This window comes from Pseudophryne corroboree, chromosome 3 (assembly GCF_028390025.1).
Source record: "Pseudophryne corroboree isolate aPseCor3 chromosome 3, aPseCor3.hap2, whole genome shotgun sequence".
In the NCBI taxonomy this organism is placed as follows: Eukaryota; Metazoa; Chordata; class Amphibia; order Anura; family Myobatrachidae; genus Pseudophryne; species Pseudophryne corroboree.
The window spans coordinates 219,775,718-219,799,084 of NC_086446.1; the positions used below are offsets into that span (position 1 = coordinate 219,775,718).

At 37.7% G+C, this 23,367-nt stretch overlaps 1 protein-coding gene across 4 annotated transcripts in view; it reads left to right on the top strand.

Moving 5' to 3' along the window:
• LDB3 (LIM domain binding 3) overlaps positions 1 to 23,367 on the top strand; it is a 256,017-nt gene that overhangs the window by 105,692 nt on the left and 126,958 nt on the right. For 2 of the 4 annotated variants that reach the window (XM_063958824.1, XM_063958825.1), the window contains exon 6: positions 3,091 to 3,294. In XM_063958824.1, coding sequence (XP_063814894.1) covers positions 3,091 to 3,294 — 204 coding nt within the window. Of the gene's footprint in view, positions 1 to 3,090; positions 3,295 to 15,661; positions 15,832 to 19,122; positions 19,160 to 20,002; positions 21,895 to 23,367 lie in introns of those variants that run through there. The other 2 variants (XM_063958826.1, XM_063958827.1) reach the window with 2 other exon arrangements.

A 23,367-nucleotide genomic window follows, 5' to 3' on the forward strand; every position in this document is an offset into this window, starting at 1 on the left:
ACTTTAGATTTAAAAGGTTAAGCTCAAGGCTTTCTTGCTTAAAGCTACACTAAATAGAAAGAACATTACAGTAAAGTCCCACCCTCCGAGAGGCTGCTCTGTATTCTTCCATTGGAATTCATGAATAGACCATGGTTAGTATAGCAGCCATGGCTGACAACTTGGGCCACAGTATATAAGGTTTTGTACTGGGGCGTGAGAGAGAAAACCAATAAGATTCCATGGCCATTATAGTCACTTATCGATCCTTCAGTTTGCACTTGCTATAAGTGGTTGAGCACAAATGTACAACACTATTGATGATAATACAGCTTTTATGTGAATATAATACAATTTATTCAAAATAATTATTCAATGATTCAGTAGATTTTTCCCATCAATTGCAAGTTAATATGCAGTACTGTATGTCTACGAATGTAATTTATTATTAAAAAAAGTACTTTACTTTACAAAGTTCTGTACAGTTATAACATGAAATTATGACATCAATTAAATTATATCCCGTCAGGATTTTCTGTATATACAATTTTGTATCACTGATAGTAATATCACATAGTTTTAAATACCCCAAAAAGAGTTATAAAATGTGTAAAGAGTTAGTGACTTTGAACAAGAGCCAAATACTTCTAATTCTTGATTGTAGATTACAATTAAAATCAGTTAACATCTGGAATGAAGCAAAGCATTCATTTTAGTAGTAAATTAATGAAAGCTTGGCATGTGTTTTAAGTAGACTGTTAATTCCAGTATATGCGTAGCGCTCTAAATCTCTAAACATGTACTAATAGCAGGGATGGAAAATCTCCCCGTAAGATTAAATACTTGCCTATTTAATAATCTGTTAAATCACTTTAACAGCACCATGCAAGTTAACTGGGCAACAGGGTCTCATATATCATGTAGCAAATGAACTGGCATACTGTATGTTGATTTTATCTATAAAAAATAGGCGGGGGAGGAGGTTGGCTCTCTAATGTAGCTGATAATTTTCTGCAAATGAAACAACTACTGTTTTTTTTATTTTGGAAATAAATGCTAAATATTACAGATAGCATTAGGAGCTTCATAGAAATCAACAGACAGCTAAATCCTTAACCTTACATGATAGAACATAAGAAATGGGTAGTGGTTTATGGAACAATATTAGGTCACGGACACAACTTTTTCAGGTGTAGGGCTATATTCACAACTCTTTGATCACATTGCTAAAACTGCAGACACGTTCTCAGTTCAATTACCTCTATGTAAAGTGAACGCTCAAAGAGTGGTATTCAATTCTTTCACCCCCTTTCACACCCATTCACACCCATTCTGTTTCTGCTGATGGGCAAGGTATTATCATTTCATCTCGCTATCCCCAGGGTAGCGAGGTGCTCTAACCCTTATGCAGCTAAACCTGATTACTATGGGAGCAATATGCACAATAACGGGGATCACTTTAGAAAGGAAATATGGCATGATATATTATTTGAATACTGCCCAATGTGTACATGATAGTCCATTTGAAGTTACAGTGTATTACAGCTGCATTGATGGAGTGTGAACATAGAGTTTAAAAAATGACAGAATGACTTGTGTTTGACTGAGCCCAAAGCAGGATTAAGGGAGTGAGGGTGAGTGGCAAAAAAGTCCTTTGGGGTCCAGCCACCAATCACCACAATGGGATGACTAGCACAGGGTGCGATGGATCACTGATTGATCTGCAATTACATCATGGTGGCTATTAATCCCTGGGACTAGCTACAAATGACTTTGCCAAGCAGAACAGCTATCATATTTGATTCTCATTTCAAAGCAAATCTCAGTATGAGTGCTCCCTTCAAAATTCAACAATTGTTCATCCCTCTAGCACAGGTTTCCCAAACTTGGTCCTCAAGGCACACTATCAGTCCAGGATTGCAGGTTATCCATGCTTGAGCACAGAGAGTTAAATCAAATTGAATTACTAATTAAGCCACCTGTGCCCAAACATGGTTATCCTTAAAGCCTTGACTGTTAGTGTCCCTTAAGGACTGAGGTTGGGAAAGACTACTCTTGCAAATTTAGGATGCATCAGATACATATAAAACGCCACATCAAAATATGTTATTCAATTTAATCGTATGCCAAACCTAGAATTGTAACTTAGAGGTCTATTTACTAAGCGTTGGATGGAGATAAAGTTATAGTACCAGCCAATTGGTTCCTAACTGTAATTTTTCAAACACAGCCAGTGACATGGCAGTTAGGCGCTGATTGTCTTTTATTTCTTCTTAAAGAAATAACCCTTCAGTAAAAGGAGCTTTAATAAGGGTCCTAAATTTGATGCATCCCTAGTATAAACCCAACAAGAACTATTCCCCCCCCCCCTGTAATATATTCTTATATAATATTCCAACAATGTAATAGCTTACTGAACTGAGCTTTGGAGTGGGCAGTGGACACCTTTTCAATATAATATGCAGTAACTAACAACAAAAATCATTGTTGTTTGCTTTGAAAGAGCTACACACAACTTGTTTCAGGTAGATAAATACATGCCTGTTATTGTAAATGCCTTGAATTTTATTGGAAATGAGTGCTATATAAATTATTATTATTATTATTATTATTATTATTATTATTATTATTATTATTATTATTGTTATTATTATTATTATTCAGTGTGATAATTATTTGCTCTTCCTTTCCAATTTATTTTCCAACTCCACTAATTAAGCTCATTAAATTCTCACTACTGCTATGAGAAACAACAAAAGAAAACTAGAGAAAAAAAGTACCATACTAGGAAATGGCTAATGATTGCTATCTTCAAATCATATATTAAAGTTCTTACTGTTGTTTGCTTTCCTTTACAGTATGTGATTAGTTAATCTCCCCTCTTTAATCTTCATAGCGTAGCACGCAGAATAACATGCATGATGTTATATGTACAAACACGGCATGCATTAACTCTTAACATTGTCTTTAACTTCTAAAACCCCCTAACTGGCACCATGGTGAAGGACTATGGTGCTTGCACTGGTATCAATCAGAACTTGACGTGTTCACTATCCTCTTGTTTATTCCCTTTCTTTTTCACCATTCACAATTCCCTTCACTTCCTGTCAGTGCTGAGTATGTGGAACGATTCAACCCCAGTGTCTTGAAGGACTCAGCCCTCTCCACCCACAAGCCCATTGAGGTGAAGGGTCCTGGAGGAAAGGCCACAATTATTCATGCTCAGTATAACACCCCGATCAGCATGTATTCCCAGGATGCCATAATGGATGCTATAGCTGGCCAAGCACAGGCCAGGGGCAGTGATCTCTCAGGGTAAGCAATATATGACTCTCTCCTGCATGATCAATATATAAGTAAGCACTGTTGCCACCTACACACCTACTGTACCACAGTTCACTGATTTCTCTTCAGTTTGTGTAATTAATGGATAACCATATCTAGCATCTATAGGTTACAAGTAACATTAAACATACAGTACCACACTTTATAATATATCTTGAAACTGCAGGTAAAGGATGTCTTATTCAGAATGTTTGGTACTTAGGGTTATCTGAAAAAGGTTATTTTGGTTTTTGCTTTTTTATTTAGCACTCAGTGCATAAAATATAGTATAAACCAGAGGTTCTCAAACGCGGTCCTCAAGTTCCAGGTTTTAAGTTAATCCATGGCTCAGCACAAACGGCTAAATCAAATTGACTGAGATGCTAATTAAGTCACCTTTGGCTAAGCATGGATAAACTTAACACCTGGACCATTGGGGTGCCTTGAGGACTGCATTTGAGAACCTCTGGTATAAAGCATCTAGAAATTTCCTGTCTTACCCCACACAGTGTCTGGTATTCCCTTTCTTATTAAAGAAGTAGAGCCACAGTGATCATGTCTGGACTTATGACTTTACAGAAAAGTATTTTCTTTATTTAGATTATTTCCCTTAATGGTTTTTAAATCTTTGAGTTTTCAGATAGGAGATCTAAGGTCTTCACAATGTGACATAAAAACAAATAAATGTACGCATTTGCTACAGTACTTGAGTTTTTTGCAGAATGAAGAAGTAATGCTTATTCTGCGCAGTATTAAGAACAACTTCCCCTGAGCTTGGGTGAAATCTTTATCAACTTTTATTGGGTCAAGTTTGGATAAGATCCAGCCATTTTGGAGTTGAAAGTTGGCCACACACAAAGGCCACGCAACGTCATGTTCTGTCAACATTTTCCACTATACCTGATAATAATCCCCTCAATTTTGAAAACATCATTATTGAAGCTTGCAGTGATTTTCAGCCTATACTGTACGTGCTTCATTATTTGGCCAGATGCTCAGTATTGGCTATAGTATAATAGCATGTGTGGGAGTTTTTTAAGCAGGAATATGCAGCAAACCCATATACTAATTGAAATGTATAATTAAAAAAAAGGGAAGAAAAAAAGGTGCTGACCGAGAACATTTGTAGACTATTTTAGGGTTGTTTTTGCGTTTATCATATTATGTGCATATTTATACGGGTGTGGTATAGCTCATAGACAGTTAAAAGATAGACAGTCATTAGTTAGACACTATATGGTCGACAGTCAAAAGTCAGACAGGGTCAAATGTCAGACAGTCAAAAGTCAGACAGGGTCAAAAGTAAAACACAAAAAAAATTAAAAAAATATATTTTTTTTGTGTTTTTAAACATTTTCAACCCAAATTTGGTGAAATTCGTCCCCTCGCGGGCTCGGTGTCTCGCTTCGTTTGCCACAACTTTTCTAAAAGGTAATAGTTTGTGACATGGATAGTAAATGAGGCAAAAGTTGTAAAAAATACGCAGAAAAAAAATGTTTGACTTTTGACGCTGTCTGACTTTTGACCCTGTCTGACTTTTGACCCTGTCTGACTTTTGACTGTCAACCATATAGTGTCTAACTAATGACTGTCTATCTTTTAACTGTCTGTCTATAGACAGGAACCCATTTATACAACATGCTGCACATTATTATTTTGCAGAAACACAGGCTTTATATTTCTTCTTCACTTACTTTGGATTCTACAGTACCATCTGCTCTGCTTCTGCAAATGCTACAGGCATATGACATATAAATCAGTACATGTAACTCGTTGTTTTTATTGCAGAAGACATGTATTTGTGTCATCTACAACTGATCCCTTGTGATTAATTTAAAATACTTCACCTGCTCATCAGATTGACAAATATATTATGAACATATTGAGGTTGAGCTCTAGGAACAAGGCAATTCTCATACATACAATCAGAGCTAAAAATGTATTATGCATCGCTGGTCAGAGTCACCACATCTTCAACAGTTTCGGGTGCTGGATTTAAATTGGCTATTACTCAACACAAAACCATGGGCTGGATGTAATGACGCTAAAGTTTGGGGGCCGCATGGGATGACGGATGAACTCGGATGTTTTTCTAAAGGGGCAATCACTTACAAGGCATGGTTTTGCCTTGTAAGTGATTGCCCCTTTAAAAAAAATGTCAGAGTTAGGCCGGCATCCCACACAGCCCCTGAACTTGGGCATCATTACATCCGGCCCCATATCTGTTTTGTATCAAAAATAATTGCCCCTTTAAATCCAGTATCTGAAACTGCAGAAGACCACTGCATAGCAAATTTGTGGCTGAATATTCCATAGACCTAGCTAGATAATAAATGCTACTTACACGGCAAGTCTCTTATATTAGCTGCAATTGTGAATGACAACCAGAAATTGTAATTAACCTTGGATTATTGTTCCTTACAGTCAGGAATGTAAAACAATAAGAAAAGTTTCTCTGCCCTCTTGTGGCCAGTCAGTAGAAGCACAACTGCAGATACAAAGTTATACAAGCATTTTTAGAATGTATAGTGTATGACAGTGTTATAAAAATATCTTGAGCTAGAATAGATGGATGTTTTTACCTTAAGCATGAGCAGTGAACAATACACATCTATTTATACTAACAGTAGATCTAAAATATAATTTATTCTCATACACCCTTTTCCCAAGATAAAGCATCACACTTAAGTTATAGAAATTGCAATTAAATTAAAAAGGTTTTACATGACCTAATCTACCTTGATGATCATTAAATGATGCAGTATTCTGAAATAACTAAGTACAAGTGCAGCAATATACAACTGTTTGTACAAACTGTCACACACAATCTGATTTCCTCTCTCACCCACCAACAAAGACAGAAATACTGTAGTAGCATAATGATGTATGTCTTGGACCAGGTAAACAAATATAAGATCCAGACGAGGGTATTTAAGTGGTTCCCAAACTTTTTTGTATCACGGCGCCCTAGAGTATCAGAATTTTTTTCACTGCACCCTTAGGTCAAAAGTTTCTTATTGAGAAATTTAGAAAGAAATATTAAATTAAGTAAATGTTGCTTCATATGTCATCCTTAGGCTTAATTGTGTGGTGAGGGACAGGATTCGCTCCTGTTGGTCCACATACTGTATGTTATGATTGGCAGCCACAAGCACTGGTTTTGCCTATTACATTGACCATAAAAATTTTGAATTGGTCCTGGACCACCAATCCAAGGCACCCCTGTAAGTGCCGCGAGGGACGCCAGGGTGCCTAGGCACACAGTTTGAGGACCACTGGGGTATTTGCAATACAATTAAAGTGCAGTCAAGAATATTATAATCAATTAACACTTGATAGTAAGGGGATTTAGAAATCATGTTTTTTATTTTCATTTAAACATATTACGTTTTGTTATTGTATCTACAATAGATTACCTATCCAAAAAAGTATCCATATCCGCCAGTCTCTGTGTAGTATTTAGAAAAAGGAAGTAGGATATACTGTAAAAGACCAGACATTTTAAACATTTATACAAGTTTGCTGGATTCATTTGCAGACAAGTAAATATGTTTAAAACGGGATGCCGGTCACATCGTGTTCTCAACCCGTATTAAACAACTTTGTGTCCATCTGGAGGCTGCAGAAACTGTAACAAAAATGTTCCTCATCCTGATCAAATATTATTTTGGGTGGAGTTTGATCCCAGAATAAATGTAGAGAGATATGCTTTTGCACAGGTCCTTTCACCGTATCACATATTTTCTAAGCAGATTAACATGAAACAACTATTAAAGCCATAAACAAAACAAAGAAGGTTATTTCTGGTGGATGTGACTTTCTGTTCCGTAGCAGGGTGATTTTCCCCCGAACTTGTGAAATCATGCCAAGTGAGCAGGGCTACTGGACCAAGAAACAGACCAGTACCCCAGGTAGCCTTACAGGCTGCAGGGTGCATGTCTGAAGCATTGAAAGTCCACTATGGTCAGCTTTTGCAACAGATCTACAGGCCGGTGGCGACTCAATCTGGATCCCGGCTGTCGGGATTCCTGTGCTGTCAATGTGAGTCTATTCGGGGTGCCATCACCGACATTGTGAACAGTGTTAGGATTCGGACGTCGATCTTTTGACTGCCAGGATCCTGACCACCGGCATCCTGACCGGATCCCCACCATGCGAGTCAAATTCAGCCACGATTGGGCAGTGATGGTGCCACACCCTAAGTTCCATGCCCTGGCCAGTGACACTGCTTGCTCATCTAGTTATGGCCCTAGTTACTGTATACTGTAGTTTCCATGCAGATACTTTGTGAGCCAATCACTTTTCAGCTAAACAATTTGCAATTTAGATATAAGTACAACTTTGATATGATTCTATTTAGAAATGCAATCTGATTAAGCATCGACATAATCCATAGGTTAACAAATGATATACATTAGAACTTTATGCAAATTATATGACAAAAACAAATGTATACAGCCACAAGTAAGATTAACGATCATTCTCTGCACTGCCACTCATGTTCGTCTCCTTATTAAATTGGTTAGCAAGGCCTCGATTAAATACAGTGGGGAAAAATGTTCAGTATCATGTCAAAATGTTGTCATCATTACCAAAAAGAACCAATTATTTATTTTCCTGTCTTTCTGTTCTTTGGATCTTTCTTAACATCTTTACACAGTGCTGATTATTACTGCTGTAATCCATGGCAGGTTCATAAACAGAGATTGTCCTTCAACAAAGTCCACCATTGGTCAGACTAACAGTATACTCATAACACAATCCCACCTCTCAGTGTGACGATCTACTGTATGTGCCACATAAACAGGATAATATCCTGAGTCTGAAGCGATAGTGTAAATGAATGCAGTGAAACTAGTAACCTGACTGCAATTGCATTAGTAGGTACAGGTATTCCTGTGTCAGGAAATTCAGTCCAGAAGATCTAGTATTACAGATTGGCATCAATGTTGCAGACCAAGAACATCTTGAAAATGTTGCTGAGGTTGCTCAAGCTCCGAGAGAATCCAGAGGAACTGTCCAATACACAAACTAGACATGCATGCAGCAAAGCTCAGAAAGTCATCTTAGTGTGATCACTAGCAATAAAAGTGTCTAGTGACTATAATATGTGTGTCCATATTACTAGTCTTGACAGTTTGTGGAGAGTTTCAAGTCTGGGAGCAAAGTTCAGCACATTTTAAATCTTATGTAAGTTGGAATGACAGACTCAACTCACTAGACTAAACAATATATGTTACATGAGAGATACGTGTAAGACAAGTAAATATTTGGTCTGCACATTGACTACAGCTATACACATTGTCTGCTGTAGGAACTGTTAATTTCTGCCAGGGGATAGACAGAGTTACTATAATATTTCCTTTATTAAGTTCCTCATACTATAGGTTCTGTCCTCTGGTTAGCAGGAATTAATGATAATGATAAATTAATTCCTGGCAGGGATATTCTTCTTATATGAGCTAGCTAAGATAATGAGCCCTAATGCCTTTAAACTAATTGCTGCTTTAGATTTAGCAGCCATCTTGCTGGAACAGGAGATCCCCACATTAATAATAATCAAGAAATTAAATGATCACTGAATAAAAACTTTCAGAACGATGGAAAGGCTAGGCCTCTCCGTAGACCTATCTGCAGATGCAAATAGAGTTATATCATGGTGAAGAAGACACAGTGAAATTTCTTGAGACATGTTTTGTTTAAATGAGCTCTGTGTACACATAGGCAAATTTTATAGCATGCGTGTCTTGCTTCATTTATAGAGCAGTCAAATGAGAATAACTTCATCTTGACCATGTTAAAAACAGGGACTACAGTACTTATCACTGGTGGGTGTGCATACACTTTGTCTCCTAACAAAGGATGAATACAGCAGACAGCATTATTCTATAGTTTTAGTAAACACCCATCATGTTCCTGTAACTACCAGTTTGTAAGGTTGTCAAACATTCCATCTTCAGAATACTGAATAGGAGTGCAACATGCTGCAAATCCAAACTCTTTTAGAGAAAATAAAAGCTACACATTCACAAAGGTTTAAGGATTAAGAGATATGTATATTTCATATTTAATGATGTTTAAAAACATCCTTGACTTGCATTGGGCCAATGATTTGATGGAATTGACAATGGGCGTGATTCATATGTGGACGTAGTTCTGTCATTTACACTGTCGAGTGAATATTGGAAGACAATTCCCTCTGTGATCCTGCACACAGCTCTCCTGGGATCGCAGAGTGATTGACAAGAATCTAGCGTTAGGGAGAGGTGATGGGGTAGTGTTCATCAAAATGCATGTGTGGTTGGTCAGTTTTAAGGGTGGGTAGCTTAAGGCATCTGTGATCCTGTATGCACTGTTTATGGCTCCAGTGACTACAGCTGGCTATGCTGTGTGACCTCAACAATCAGTGGATCTGTGTGTAGAATGCGGAAGTGTAGGCAGCTGCTTTCCTGTCTTAGATGGCTGCAGTGGGCGTCTCTATGCTGTTTGGAGGTGGGTGCTTTTTTATACAAATTTGCAATTCTGCAGTTGTGGTTGGAAATTCGTCCACATCTGAATCAAGCCCATTGTTACGGACTCTATGGCTATAGCAATACTAGTAAAACAGACCCTTCTTCCATATCACTTATTACATTTCACAGGCAATGTCAGTACTTTAGTTTGTAATGTATACATATCAGAAAATGAGCAATCTCACTGTGTGTTTTCTTTTCACTGTGCTATTTCAGATTGTTGGGCCTGTTCTTTGTGCATTTAAGACCATTTTTCCTTCTGTGGCAATTTTGTATTTGTTCATTATATGTGTTTTCCTTCACTGATTATCTTCTTTTTTTCCTCTCTTTATCCATTCCTCTCTTATTAATTCACTTCTTATACTAACTTCACTCTGTTGTGCCTATCCCATCACCATAATGATGTTTACCAAACCATAATGCACTGGTCTGTTGGGTTTGGTCGTATCAATCACAGTGGTCCTGAAACTCAACTGCTGTAAGTAGACATCATTTTTTAACTTCATCACTACATTGCCTAGGCATATTCTTCCTAGGTGGACATGCATCTTAATAAGTTTAAATTTCTTTACACCCCACAGGAAAACTGTTCTATAAGAAAGTCATTCGAAGTATTCCTGCTTTATTAACTCACCATTTCTGCACCTTGTCTCAAAATAACTTCCCTATTATATTTCAGACTTACAGATTCTCAACTGGGACTAAAAAGTAATCTTTAACAAATTATGTTGGCCTAAAAGTATTTTTCTATGGCAAATTAAGTGGTGTTAAGTGGATGTAAAGATGGCCGCATTTTATTGGCCAGTTAACAAAGATTTGAGAAAATTAAGACTTATTTACTTTGCTTTGTCATGGCTGGTGTAAAGTTTGTCCCCTTACTGTTGTTGAGCCGTGCAGAGATTCTTTTATTTTTAATTAATTGAAAACTCATCATATTTACCCTGATGTGTTGAGTTTATTGTGGTTTTTATTGTGGTTCCTTGCCTGGGTAAATATCGAGTAGCTCCATTGCATCTTCTACAGTACATATTGTATGTAGACAGCATAGTCAGCAAGTGCCGAGAGTTCTTGATGCATTCTTTTCTCACACTCCTACTTTATTATTGTTTTTTTTTTTAAATAGGGGAGTTGGGAAGAGTACATTTTGCCAATAGGGATACAGCACATAAATAACCTTGTTTTCTAAATGTTAAAGCATTTTTATTAAAACAAAATATTTTATTGTAGTGAAGTCAACACTAATAAACCATAATTACGAAATGAAGACCAGATAATTGTCCTCTGTTGTAGTGTATCACAATAGTAACTACAATCACTTCTACTACTATATACATAGCAGGGCTGTTCTATGTGCTTGCTTTAGTCTGTGTGTGACTGTCATATATTCGTATACTATTTTCTATTATACCATGTTTCAAACATACGTCACAAACTGAAATAAACTTCTCAAGGTTGGTAAAAGACTGCTATGCTCAACACCCATTATAATATTTAGCTAAAGATTAGTAAAATGATTTATGCCTGGAGATCTAATTTACTAAACAAATAGAAGTTCCTCTTAGCTATATAGTCATACATATTAGCATTTTGGAGCTTCAGTCTTAGGATGGCATTATTTACTAGCTAAAAGTAGTCCTATCCCAGGCAGTTTGGCCCTCAGGGGCACTATTTGATGTTTACAGAGTCTGAAAATAATATATATATATATATATATATATATATATATATATATATATATACACTGCTCAAAAAAAATAAAGGGAACACTAAAATAACACATCCTAGATCTGAATGAATGAAATATTCTTATTAAATACTTTGTTCTTTACATAGTTGAATGTGCTGACAACAAAATCACGCAAAAATTATCAATGGAAATCAAATTTATTAACCCATGGAGGTCTGGATTTGGAGTCACCCTCAATATTAAAGTGGAAAAACACACTACAGGCTGATCCAACTTTGATGTAATGTCCTTAAAACAAGTCAAAATCAGGCTCAGTAGTGTGTGTGGCCTCCACATGCCTGTATGACCTCCCTACAACCCACACAAGTGGCTCAGGTAGTGCAGCTCATCCAGGATGGCACATCAATGCGAGCTGTGGCAAGATGGTTTGCTGTGTCTGTCAGCGTAGTGTCCAGAGCATGGAGGCGCTACCAGGAGACAGGCCAGTACATTCAGGAGACATGGAGGAGGCCGTAAGAGGGCAACATCCCAGGAGCAGGACCGCTACCTCCGCCTTTGTGCAAGGAGGAACAGGAGGAGCACTGCCAGAGCCCTGCAAAATGACCTCCAGCAAGCCACAAATGTGCATGTGTCTACTCAAACGATCAGAAACAGACTCCATGAGGGTGGTATGAGGGCCTGACGCCCACAGGTGGGGGTTGTGCTTACATCCCAACACCGTGCAGGACGTTTGGCATTTGCCAGAGAACACCAAGATTGGCAAATTCGCCACTGGCGCCCTGTGCACTTCACAGATGAAAGCAGGTTCTCACTGAGAACGTGACAGACGTGACAGAGTCTGGAGAAGCCAAGGAAAACGTTCTGCTGCCTGCAACATCCTCCAGCATGACCGGTTTGGCAATGGGTCAGTAATGGTGTGGGGTGGCATTTCTTTGGGGGGCCGCACAGCCCTCCATGTGCTCGCCAGTGGTAGCCTGACTGCCATTAGGTACCGAGATGAGATCCTCAGACCCCTTGTGGGACCATATACTGGTGCGGTTGGCCCTGGGTTCCTCCTAATGCAAGACAATGCTAGACCTCATGTGGCTGGAGTGTGTCAGCAGTTCCTGCAAGATGAAGGCATTGATGCTATGGACTGGCCCGCCCGTTCCCCAGACCTGAATCCAATTGAGTACATCTGGGACATCATGTCTCGCTCCATCCACCAACTCCACGTTGCACCACAGACTGTCCAGGAGTTGGCGGATGCTTTAGTCCAGGTCTGGAAGGAGATCCCTCAGGAGACCATCCGCCACCTCATCAGAAGCATGCCCAGGCGTTGTAGGGAGGTCATACAGGCACGAGGAGGCCACAGACACTACTGAGCCTCATTTTGACTTGTTTTAAGGACATAACATCAAAGTTGGATCAGCCTGTAGTGTGTTTTTCCACTTTAATTTTGAGTGTGACTCCAAATCCAGACCTCCATGGGTTAATAAATTTGATTTCCATTGATAATTTTTGTGTGATTTTGTTGTCAGCACATTCAACTATGTTAAGAACAAAGTATTTAATAAGAATATTTCATTCATTCAGATCTAGGATGTGTTATTTTAGTGTTCCCTTTATTTTTTGAGCAGTGTGTGTGTGTGTATATATATATATATATATATATATATGTAATATCTAAAGGGCAGATCTACTCAAGCATCTAAAACAAACAAGTGGTGTTGCCTATAGCAACCATATTCTGTCTATCCAGGGCCAGCTCTACCATTAGGCAGCTTTAGGCAGCTGCCTAGGGCGCCTGGATCGGCGGGGGGCACCAATGAGTCTATCTATCACAAAATGAAGGCTGTCTGTGGAAGAAACATCCTTGTTGTACTTAATGCAAGTGGTGGCCGTACAACTTATAATTTGCACTTTTATCTGAAGGGCTGAGAAATGGGTATTGGTGGTGGTTGAGGGCAGTAGGCTGAAGTTTGGCCTAGGGTGCCAAGAAACCTTGCACCGATCATGTGTCAATCATTTTCTAGAAATAGAAAAATTATAGCTAGAATCTGTTTGGATACTATGGGCTATGTTTACGCTTTAGTTAATCTGCCCCTAATTATCTAATTACAGAGCCCTGACTTACTTTCACCAGCATGGTGGATCTGAGTTTGCTTAAATCATGTCCTATCAGGTTGGAGAGAACCATTTTCTATTTTTTCCCACCTGTATGGACAGGATGGTGAAAAACTCTGATGTGTTAACACACAGAATGCCTGGTGCTTTAAATATTTTGCTAGGAATTACTTAGTACTGTAAGTTATTGTTGTACTGTATAGAGAACTGTTAATTTATTGGATAACCGACACAACCAACCTCTACAAAACTAAATTTACCTTCAAACTAGATAATGTTACACAAAGTTCTGGATGTTATCACTTAACCAAATGGTATGTAATATTAAGTAATGATGAGAACTAAGGAACTAGATCATTTCGGTGTGAAGTCCAGTGTATTACATCTTTAGACCAATGATGAAAATTATGAATCCTCATATTCCAAAATTATCAGGTGTAACAGGTAATGCAGAGTGGTATGTACTAAGGGTAAAATGTGGTAAAAATGCAGAAAACTGAAATTTTCAGAGATTTGCTTCATTCCCCATACGTATCAAGCTCCAAGAAAGAGCTTTCCAGAGCTTGTACCTGATAGGAAACCCCATCAATAGATAGCTTTGCAATAGAAGTCTATGGGCTTCTTTATGCGGAATTCCCCATAGAACTATAATTTGCATATATTCTTTCAAATGCTGCTATGTAAGCGATCAGTGGGGGAAGTTATCACATTAAAAATGCGATTCTTGATACATCCGCCCAAAATAAGTTTGTCATTTAAATATATTTTCATATATTTTATAAGCTCATGCCAGGACCTTTTAGTCAAATCTGCTCCAGGTGAAGTCAAATTTAAAAAATTGTCCTATTACAGAGTTACACTGTTACAATATATACCAAGAACCAACAGTCAATGTCATATTTTTTATGCATTCAAACCTCTAAAGCTTGCAGAATATATGTAACCGGCTGAAGGCCAGTGTGCTTATGACTTGGACAAGACAAACGAAACGCGTTGTGGATGTATGACAATGCATGCACATTATCAAACAAAGAAAAGTTAATTACTTTTAGAGGTTTGAATGTAATTTCAATATACTTTGGAAGCTAACATTGAGTAATATACTTTGTCAATGCAAAAAAAGGCTTCTGTGAAAAACAAATTATAAAAGATACTTCTGTTCCCATTGATCTACTCAGTAACTCTTATGACTGTTACTATCCACTACACTACAGTAGAGATGTACTATACACAGTGCCCAAGACTGAATGTATATTAGTACTAAGGATATTGTGAGTATGGCAAATATAATTTCTCCTTCATGCACCATTATTAAAAAATGAAGCCTTTATTTGCATCTATTAAACATATATATTCGATTGTTGACTATTTTGTAACAATGGATGTAGAACTCGTAGGCAAGCTCTGTTATTTAGATCATGGCAGTAGTGTCAAACATACAGTAAAAATAGTTATCTGGAAAACTTTTTTTAACAGAACCATAAGGAAACCCTCAGCTACAATATTTTTAAAACATATTGCTTATGTTGTTGTTCCCTACAAATAAACTATTTTGCAATTCTAGCTATAAAATCAGATGTAAGCACAGATGCAGGTGTGTCAAGAGTCTACAATTATAGTGCTTGTCCGCAGATACTCTTGAGCTACGTACAGTACTTGGCACTAATTTTATCAATCAATAATGAGCTGTGCTTACACTTCCATGCAACTGTTTTTTAAAAGCAAAGGCTAAAAGCCAATTTTTACTACTACTACTACTACTACTAATAATAATAATAATAATAATAAAAATTATTATTATTATTATTATTAATCCTATTGTGTTCTTCTGCCACTATTGTAAATGTAAGACTTGCCTATACTCTACACCCATGATAATAATAGACTACAAAAGGAGGTTCCGTCCTACATTACAGTGAATGCTTTAACATAAGAAACATTAATATTTCTCCCAGTCGTCGTTGTGAATGTGTGTGGTGATCTTACATCCACATGAAGTGGAGACATGAATCGCTTTGTAGCAAATCTTCAACTCCCTCTTTCTACGTTGCAGTAATCTCCCAGTTAAAGATCCTCATGTAGACATTGCTTCTCCAGTGTATCAGGCTGTACTTAAAAATCAGGGCAAAAGTGAATACGAGATTGACGAGTGGGCACGACGTGCTGCCAACCTGCAGTCCAAGTCATTCCGTGTCCTCGCACAGATAACAGGAACAGAATACAGTGAGTAGATTTTGCTCTCCATTATGCATGCATGTTATCAAACTATCAATAATAAGAGGAAAAGTCAAACTTCGCTTTTCATCTTTGTGAAGCACTGTCATTTGAATAACTCCATCCACATTTTGTTTAATTTAAATACCTTATACGGCAAGATCATTGTTTTAGTTCATCATGAAATAACTGCTGTTTGATTTTTTGCTGTCATTTGTTGAAAGAACTATAACTAAACATATCAGATTATCAAACTTCTAAAGAGAACAGTGAGAAGTTTCCCATAGCAACCTAGCTATTATTTATCAAATATATTCTCTAAAATGATTTCTAGAATCTGATTGGTTGCTATGGGCACCTTTTCCACCTGTCCTCTTTAGAAGGAATGATACATCTTATGTTGGGTACACACTGAGCGATATGTCATTCGGTCCGGTGGATTGGACCGATATATCACTCACATTAGTGCATATTGGGCAGTGTATATGCCCAATATATGGGTGCACGCAGTCCTAGCGATGTCGGCAAGTTTGATGTGCTGCGCATTGTACCTGATGCTATCACTAGTAACATCATATGAAGTACGAAACAGTGATCATTTCATCCTTCATTAACATCGCTCAATGTGTATCCAGATTCCGATATGTCAGCTCGCTGGGCCGACAAATTTGCTGGGTAAACATCGCTCCAGGGTGTACCCCCTTTAAGAGTTTATATAATTGTGGTTATACTGTGCAGTCTTTTTGCACACCACAGATATTGCAACATTTTCCCCTTTTCCCCTTTCTAACTGTGGTTTAATTGTACAAATATGTTTCCTTTTTTTTTCCTGCTGAGTGTAATCACAAGTTGTAGCTTTGCTTTTAATTATGTATTTAAAATAAATGTTTATGCTTTACTATATTCAGACTTCATTTACTTGCAGTATTTTATAGATACTGGTCAGCGCAACTCTTTTGTTTGCTTTAGGCTAAGGCCACACATAGCGGACAAGCGAGTCCCATTCAATGGGACCCGCTTGGCCGGAAGGAGACTGCACATGGGCGCCTATGCAAGTGCCCACCCATGTGCGGCAGTACCGCCACCACCGGATCCAACCGCAGCATGCTGCGGTCGGGCTGGATGACAGGACGGCGGGATTTCAATGTGAACATACATTTCAATGTATGTGTTCACATAGTGCGGCTGTGCTGCACTGTGTTACATTGAAATCCTGTGTGTCACTGGCCAGATCCTGTTCTGCAGGATCCCACAGAACAGAATCTGTATGCACACAGAACCCCCCTCCCGGTCAAGCGGGTCCCGTTCAGCGAGACCCGCTTGGCCTCTGTGTGTGGCCTTAGCCTTAGAGTTTATGGTCTATTGACAGTACCATTGAATATGCCTGCTGGCTTACTGATTGAGAGGAAGATGTACAGTATTAAGCCTTGGCATATTTATTAACTTTTTTTATTGAAATAATGTGAAGAAGGGTATTTTCATATTCTTTTCAAACCATTTTAGTATCACCTGAATGTATTAAATGGCTTTTAGAGCATTTTTCATGAAAAAACTGCTCTAAACCCTTTAATTCATATTTTTTTAAGTAAGCAAGATCACATTTCCCATACTTATAATGGGAAATGCAATCTGACAAGATTTATTTATTTATTTATTTGTTTTAAACACAGCAATGAGGCGTAATCACAGGGCTCACTGCAGATTGTACACTACTGCACAGCATTCTCTGCCCCTAGGCAGAGAAAGCTGTGCAGGGAGCTGGCAGTGTGATCAGCTTTGTATGTACAAGCTGATCACTGTGTAAAAAAGTTTTTTTTTAAAAAGTAAAAAGAAAACATACTCACCTACCCAGGGTCTGGTGAACGGTGCTCCGGTGCGGGCTGCCAGTCATCAGTGCTCCCTGCTGCTCCTGTGACCTCTCACTTTACAGCACCAGAGGTCACAGTAGCAGGGAGCCCCAATGACTAACAGCCCTTTAGGAGCTCTGGCCACTGATCCCAGGGTTTGGTGAGTATGATGATCACCGGTGGAAGGGGTCGCAGTGCGTGTGGGGGGGGGGGGTAGTTGTGACAGGGAGTGGGCCGGCCCAGCGGCAGCGGTGATGTTGGTGGAGGCGGTGCATGCTGCAGAGTGGCATCACAGGGACAATCTCTGTCCCTGCATGTGATAATTAATACATCCATGCAATGTAATAAATTATCTTAGTGCGGATTGGGTGAATTTTATCACATCCCATCCGCATCCTCGAATGAGAGGTAAACTGGAGACAATGCCCAAAGCATCCCATCCGCTTCTAACTGCCATTTATCTAGCACAGTCTATGCAATGACTGGTTGCTTTGGACAACTTCTCCACTCTATCCCTCCCCAAAGCTTGATACATCTCCCCTCAACTCTGTTAGAGGGAGTGAGGCTGAGCTAGGAGAGGAAGGAGGTGGTGATAGCCTGCAGTCTGTTTAAACACACTCGGTACAAGTTATTTTGTTTGAAGACAATTTATAATATGGTTAATTCTTCTAGAAGGCAGCACAGAAAATAATGCATTAAAAAATATTAACAATGATCAATCACTTAATTATGAATTTGGCAAAACACATAAAAGAAACTGGATAGAGATGCCGTTTAAATAAGCCTTATTCCTGGAGAAACTCCAGAGCCCAGATTTTGAGATGTAGTAAACAAACCTCTTAGCTTGGTAATTAAAAATAATTCCATCTGTCTTGTACATTTCATTGACAATGAGTCATCGGCTATTGAATCCTACAAAAAGTAATCGTAAACACCACTTACACTATATGCGAGGATAGGATTCCTTCCATCTGGGCATATCTCTCCCAACTCAACTTTAGTAGCTCTTTTTATGGTTGATTGTCCTTTTACATTGCACACATCAGATATATAACAGCTTCTCACCACCCAAAAATAACTGTTAGGCCCTGGGTTAAGGGTGAAGGGGGGAGGTGGTCTCTAAATTGACAGAGGAACTGGGTATCAGACCACTGTTATTGACATATATTTACATTTCCCTGTTTTCTGTACATTTTCTGTACTGTTTGTATTTGGCATGACATCTGGAAAGATGATCCTTTACAAGCATCTTTACAGTTCTAATGCTGATCTGGTTAACATACTGTAAGCAGCAGGTTAACCGACTCAGCATGCCAGCACCTGTATTCCGGAATTGACATTGTCACTGTCGGCATAGTGACTGTCAATCCCATAACTGTATCCCTTAGCAAACATTTATATTAGAGAATTCACTAAAATATGTTCTTTCTTTGTTTTTATTTTCCCCCTGCAGTGCAAGACCCTGATGAAGATGCACTGAGAAGATCAAGGTAGGCAACTAGCAGCAAAACAATGTGGCCATCTTAATAGATAACAAAGCGCCTTAAAGCTCTGAAGCAGAATTAATAAACACGAATTAAAACCAGATTTAACATCAAAGTTAATCTGCTTTTGGCTTTTAAATTGGCGACATTCAAAAGACCCAAACTGTGACCCTTTTTCTTTTAAAAACATTAACGTTTTTGAGTCTCTGAGTCTATAGAATTCATCTATAAATGATGTTGTGGCATGTTGTCGTCATGTGTGCAATTTATTTGGATACTATACTTCCTGCGCACAACACATAAAGAGTTTTGTGTACATACAGTACCATGCAATATTAGTAAGAGTAGAACACCGTTCTCTGAGTGGGGTGTTTGTATTTTGGGCTTAAGTAGTGCACCCAACTTTCAGAGTATGGCCCCAATAGTTTAAGGATATATGATAACAGTATTATAACTAAAGTAACGTGTCATATTATTATTGTGTTTGTGCGTCGTTTGAGCACTCATTGGGAGGTGATAGTTGCTACTGGTTGGTACCTGCATAGCAAGCCAAGAATTACTTAAATCACTACTAAGGTATCTTCCTCTTGCTATGAATGAAGACAGTTCTCTAAGATATAATATTAATTGGGAGGCTGCTCTATAGATTTCCTAAAATATTTGTGCATATATGCATAAACAGGTATTCAGACTTTAGAATTAATGCACTGAATTACTGAGCCCGCTTGGCACATGAAAATATCCAAATAAATTGCCATATTTCTAGGCAGGGGAGTAAAGGTCACTGTCCCTAATCCCTTTCTTTATTCCTCCTCTCCTTCCTTCTCTCTCTGTTTCTCCATGCCATAGGGAAAAGTTTGAAACGGAACGTAACAGCCCACGCTTTGCCAAATTGCGCACCTGGCATCATGGCCTTTCTGCACAAATCCTTAATGTTACAAGTTAAATGCCCACGTGTAACACAGTATCTATTGAAAGGCAATAAACACAAAAAATATTTACTGTATAACCATGCAGAGTTAATCTGCCATATAAATAAAAAATATAAATATATAAATAGAAAAAAAAACAAGAAAAAAACAGGGACGTGTTCTTGCAGTGCCTGTCATTATCTTATTGTTAGCTTTTTAACCCACCACTGTCTATTAAAAAATAAAATAAAAGCAGACGGTATATGTGTTGTGTTGCTTGGATTTAAGACATAAAACACAATAGCGCTTGTATTTAATTTCTTTTAAATAAAAAAGCTAAAAAACTAACATTTGTCAGGATTTGTGTGATCATTGTATATGCTGGTGACTTGTAATGTAGAGATAAAATGTATGCTATAGGATTTAGTAGGATGCCTGCTATGCAGGTTATTGGTGGATCGTGGCTTGGTGATTGACTGTTGTATTACAGATAATGGGTGTCTGATGCCACAAAACTTAAGTAGAGTGCATTTAATTTTTTTGCCATTTTTGACACCAATACTGAAATAAGAAGTGTTTTTACAGGTCAGTGTGGTTTATCGCAGGTGCTAATTTGTAGCTCCCAGCAGGCTTTCCACAACCACAGAATACACGTCCGCTTTCAGTTGAGTTAATTGTAGAGGTAGATTAGAGCGGAGTGAGGTTCGTTAGTAAAACCACCAACACAGTAGATTATTTCTCAGCTAACCTTTGACCTTTTTCAACTCAAAGATGCACCAAGTGGTGGGTGCTAACAAAATATGTACATTTGGAAGCCCTGCAGTTAGTTTGCTCATAGTGGTTTTAAACAAGTGATTGGCTAAACAGTTTAAGTTTGTACAGTGTGTGCCTACTTTGCATTATTTTTGCATCACAAAAATACTTTGATCAATTATTCAAAAAATAAATTATATCTTTGGCTTAGATAAAAACAGATAGTAAAAATAAGCAACTTCCATTGGTCCATAATGAGTAGAAGAAGCAATGCAGAGATTAAGGATGATACCAGGGGCCGGATGTAATGACACCCAAGTTTGGCGGCCGTGTGGGATGCCGGACGAACTCGGACGTTTATTTAAAGGGGCAATCACTTAAAAGGCAAAACTATGCCTTGTAAGTGATTGCTCGTTTAAAAAAATGTCCGAGTTCAGCTAGAATCCCGCATGGCCACTGAACTCAGGTGTCATTACATCCGGCTCTTAGTCTAAGAACAGATGTTTTAATCAACATCACTTTTTTTGGCCAGTTTAGGACATATCTTGCAATTATTCATTCATTTCACATCATTATTTCCCTTTTACAGTGGTGATGCCACAACAAAAGTTATGACATATCATTACAATACCTAAAAGGACATTGAAGTCTCATTTATTCAATTTTAAGCATGGATATGTTTGAGAAAATATGCCACTAGACAATTTTGAATCATGGTCAAAGTATCGCTATTTCAATTTTTAAAAAGTAGAAAACTATTTTACTGTTCTTGTAAAGATTTATGGCTCAATAATAATTCATAGCTCTTTTAGCCTATTAAGATAACATTAGTATATAATACTAGAATTATAGCTAATTTCAATGGGGTTTGCGGCTAGAAATTTAAAGAAAAGCAGCGAAGATTTTGATGTAATATATGGCATTGTTGTATTATTATTATTTTTATTATTTTTTTGCTGTGTTGCTTTGACGTTTGAATTACACATTAACTTTCCTGTATCGCTTATGATATTCTGTATTAATAGAGCCACATTATGTACTTGTGTTGTGAAAATAAAAGTGGTTAATTAAAAAAAATATATGCTGTACTTTTTTATATGAATCAGTAGGATGACAGCAGTAACAAATTACTGGGATCAGTGCATCCACAGTTAGCAGTCTACAAATATATTTGTTTTATTATTATGATTACTGCAACAGACTATTACTCTGTGTATAGATGAACAATATACAAAATAGTGCAAAATTAATGTTTGAACCCTCTGCAGGCTATACATTTCTTAACGGACACACAAAATCACCTATAGTCAGAAGGAATAGTAATTCTCAATTAATTAATGCTAACGTAAATAAACAATATACTGTAGAAATTTGTGTCAGCTGGTTAATTGTAAAAATCACTTTAAATAATAAGTAGAACACGCTAATATCTTTTTATGAAATAAGCACCTTCAACATGGGTTAAATGTAGATAGTGAAGAAAATTGCTTATTTTGTAATCCAACATAAAAAATTACAGTTGCGATGTCATCATCGTGGCTTTATTCACTGAGGATATATTTTGCAAAGTGAAAGTGTGATTGTACTGGCTCTGCATTGGTGAAGACATATTTCCTCCATAGAACCTACAGCAGCAGACAGTTTATAAGGCAAACTATACGAAGTGTTAAAGAAATGTATTTCCCCTTAAGTCTTATATTGTACAGAAAAGTATTTTCCCCTGGGCACGATGCAATATAAGCTGCTTGATAACTTACATGCAGCTTGCATGGGAAATATCTTTTCAATAATAGACCATCATTAAGCTCTGGTATCATAGCTCTTTCAAAGCATGACACCAAGTATTAATAAATACAATTTATTAGCCATTGACATATAAGAACAAGCATATATAAACAACCTGAAAATAAATACTATTTTTCCATGTCTAATAAAGCAGTTGCAGGTGTTTTGCTCTGAATACATATCCCCACGTCTAGCAGAACATTGGAAACATAAGAGAGTTATGTAATAACATATTGCTAGTTAGGTGCTGCATCCCATAGTAGCCATTCATATATCCTCTTTTATTTGAGGAACTACACTAGAAAAATAACAGAACCTGATTAGTTCCATTTGATTTTAAACCATATGGTCAAATGGCTAAATATATAAAATAAGCATTTACACTTTATACAAATGTAGATTTATGCAAATAAAACATGAATGTGTACTAAGAGATTGGGTTTCATAAGAGAACAAAAGTCATGATTGAGGCCTAGTTGTAGACTTTGCAAGGCAAAGCCAGTTGTTTAAGATATTTCTGTGCCTCCATTGATCTTGGATGTAAAACTCATTATTGTTGGCTAGTCCCCCATGTTTCAGGGTGCATTTCTGCCTTTGTTCATTGTTATGGGGTACATTGGTTTGGTTGAGGGTGGCAATTTCATTAGACAGGTTCCAGTATACATGTACAACAGCTTCAGTAGATAAAATGTAGCACGTGGGCAACCTTATCCATCCTGCAATCCCAAACTGAACCGATAAACCGCAAGCTTGTGCATCCGGGAA